The 3,016-nt window shown below is 48.3% G+C and overlaps 1 protein-coding gene across 1 annotated transcript; it reads right to left on the bottom strand.

Annotated features, from left to right (window-relative positions):
• Nucleotides 1-2: 2 nt before the first annotated feature.
• Nucleotides 3-776, bottom strand: BBBOND_0002820 (hypothetical protein, conserved; the record flags this gene model as incomplete). Its single annotated transcript, XM_012915117.1, has 1 exon — nt 3-776. A coding segment is annotated over one exon (774 nt), but the record flags the coding sequence as incomplete, so codon positions are not given.
• Nucleotides 777-3,016: the final 2,240 nt, after the last annotated feature.

Raw genomic sequence — 3,016 nt, 5'->3', positions numbered from 1 at the left:
GTTTCTTCAGGTTTCTTTTCTTGTTTACCTATCATTGGCAATATATCTTTATCTATCCTTGTTTCCGCCGCTGCTACAACTTGCTTCGCAGCCTCAATCCACTCATCCAAATTGTTGACGCACGTTTCCAATGTCTGTTTAATTTGGTTAAGTTTCTCCAAGATATTCCGGACCAGTGATTTCAAATCATTTATGAGAGAGTTCACTTCTCTACATATTTGATCATTCACCTTATTTTTGAGGTTCGCTAGTCGTTGGTAAATTGCACTTTCCACATCTCCAAAATCATATTCCGCCTGTTTATGCAACTCATCGAGACGCTTAGTCTCATGTTCTACGGCTATCACGGCATAATCTACTTTAGTTTTACAATTATTATTCAAGTCTAAAATGTCTGCATCGGCATTATGAATACCGAAGTAGAATCCCCTAGCGTTGTCAGTACACTTCTTCAGCTCCTTGTCCACTCGCTCCTTCTTCGTAGTGAAGTCATGGCCCTGCACAGAATTATTTGTATTAATTTCACTTACCGATTTTTTGAGTTCTTCCATCTGTTCTTTGAGTGTATTTATAGGATCAGAGACTTTCTTATTAGACTTCCTAACACTCTCATTATACCCCCGCACCCCTTCGACCACCTTCACAATCGCAACATTAAAACCTTTTTTACCGGCGTGTTTATTTTGCTTAAGAGTGTCAATTGCTTCTGTAATTTCTCCTTTATGCTGCCCTAAATGGTTGTAGATGTTACTGAGAACACCACTCAAAAATCCCATCACTGCGTCACACAGCCTGTCCAGGTCGGAGTAGACGATACCAGTGCCAGTGTAGCCTTTAGTCTCAGAGTTAAAGCCGAGAAACTTTTCGAGGCCAGAGCAGAGGTTATTAAGGATGTTAGTAGGGTTATTATTTGAGGTGTTTTTAAGGTTTTAAATTTTGTCAAATTTCATGTCAAGCTCCCTAGGCGGCACATGGTCAGGGCAGTGACAAGAGGTGGAAGAGGGTAGTGAAGGGTGACAAGGCACAGGTTATTATTGTGGTTCATAGAGGTCATAGCGTTAATAAGACGAAGTAATTCGAGCGATGTAGAGTGGGTAAAGGGGCGATGTAGAGTGGACAAAGGAGCGATGTAGAGTGGGTAAAGGGGCGATGTAGAGTGGGTTAGGGAGCGATGTGGAGTGGATAAAGGGGCGATGTAGGGTGGATAAAGGGGCGATGTGGAGTGGATAAAGGGGCGATGTAGAGTGGGTAAAGGGGCGATGTAAGGTGGGTAAAGGGGCGATGTAGAGTGGATAAGGGAGCGATGTAGAGTGGGTTAAGGGGCGATGTAGAGTGGATTAGGGAGCGATGTAGAGTGGATAAAGGGGCGATTTAGAGTGGGTAAAGGGGCGATGTAGAGTGGGTTAGGAAGCGATGTAGAGTGGGTAAAGGGGCGATGTAGAGTGGATCAGAGAGCGATGTAGAGTGGATAGAGGGGCGATGTAGAGTGGATTAAGGGGCGATGTAGAGTGGGTAAAGGGGCGATGTAGAGTGGATAAGGGAGCGATGTAGAGTGGATAAAGGAGCGATGTAGAGTGGATAAAGGGGCGATGTAGAGTGGGTTAAGGGGCGATGTAGAGTGGATAAAGGAGCGATGAAGAGTGGATAAAGGGGCGATGTAGAGTGGGTAAAGGGGCGATGTGGAGTGGGTTAGGGAGCGATGAAGAGTGGGTTAAGGGGCGATGTAGAGTGGATAAAGGGGCGATGTAGAGTGGGTTAAGGGGCGATGTAGAGTGGGTTAGGGAGCGATGTAGAGTGGGTAAGGGAGCGATGTAGAGTGGGTTAAGGGGCGATGTAGGGTGGATAAAGGGGCGATGTAGGGTGGATAAAGGGGCGATGTAGGGTGGATAAAGGAGCGATGTAGAGTGGGTTAAGGGGCGATGTGGAGTGGGTTAGGGAGCGATGTAGAGTGGATAAAGGGGCGATGAAGGGTGGGTTAGGGAGCGATGTAGAGTGGGTAAAGGGGCGATGAAGGGTGGATAAAGGGGCGATGTGGAGTCGATAAAGGGGCGATGTGGAGTGGGTTAAGGGGCGATGTAGAGTGGGTAAAAGGGCGATGTAGAGTGGGTTAAGGGGCGATGAAGAGTGGGTAAAGGGGCGATGTAGAGTGGATTAAGGGGCGATGTGGAGTGGATAAGGGAGCGATGTAGAGTGGATAAAGGGGCGATGTAGAGTGGATAAGGGAGCGATGTAGAGTGGGTAAAGGAGCGATGTGGAGTGGGTTAAGGGGCGATGTAGAGTGGATAAAGGGGCGATGTGGAGTGGATTAGGGAGCGATGTGGAGTGGATAAAGGGGCGATGTAGAGTGGGTAAAGGAGCGATGTAGAGTGGGTTAGGGAGCGATGTGGAGTGGATAAAGGGGCGATGTAGAGTGGGTTAAGGGGCGATGTAGAGTGGGTTAAGGGGCGATGTAGAGTGGGTTAAGGAGCGATGAAGAGTGGGTTAGGGAGCGATGTAGAGAGGGTTAGGGAGCGATGTAGAGTGGATAAAGGGGCGATGTAGAGTGGGTTAGGAGCGATGTAGAGTGGGTTAAGGGGCGATGTGGAGTGGGTAAAGGGGCGATGTAGAGTGGATAAAGGAGCGATGTAGAGTGGATAAAGGGGCGATGTGGAGTGGATAAAGGAGCGATGTAGAGTGGATAAAGGGGCGATGTAGAGTGGATAAAGGAGCGATGAGGAGTGGTGAAAGGGGCGATGTGGAGTGGGTAAAGGAGCGATGTAGAGTGGATAAAGGGGCGATGTAGAGTGGATAAAGTGGCGATGTACAGTGGGTAAAGGAGCGATGTACAGTGGGTTAGGGAGCGATGTACAGTGGGTAAAGGAGCGATGTAAGATGGATAAAGGGGCGATGTAGAGTGGATAAGGAGCGATATAAGGTGGGTTAAGGGGCGATGTGGAGTGGGTAAAGGATAAAGGGTGGAGTGGGTTAGGAAGCGATGTAGAGTGGTAAAGGGGCGATGTGAGTGTAAGGCGCAGGC

This window comes from Babesia bigemina, scaffold Bbigscaff_70408, assembly GCF_000981445.1.
Source record: "Babesia bigemina genome assembly Bbig001, scaffold Bbigscaff_70408".
In the NCBI taxonomy this organism is placed as follows: Eukaryota; Apicomplexa; class Aconoidasida; order Piroplasmida; family Babesiidae; genus Babesia; species Babesia bigemina.
The sequence above is the reverse complement of the archived record's forward strand: the minus strand, read 5'-3'. Positions and strand labels throughout refer to the sequence as shown.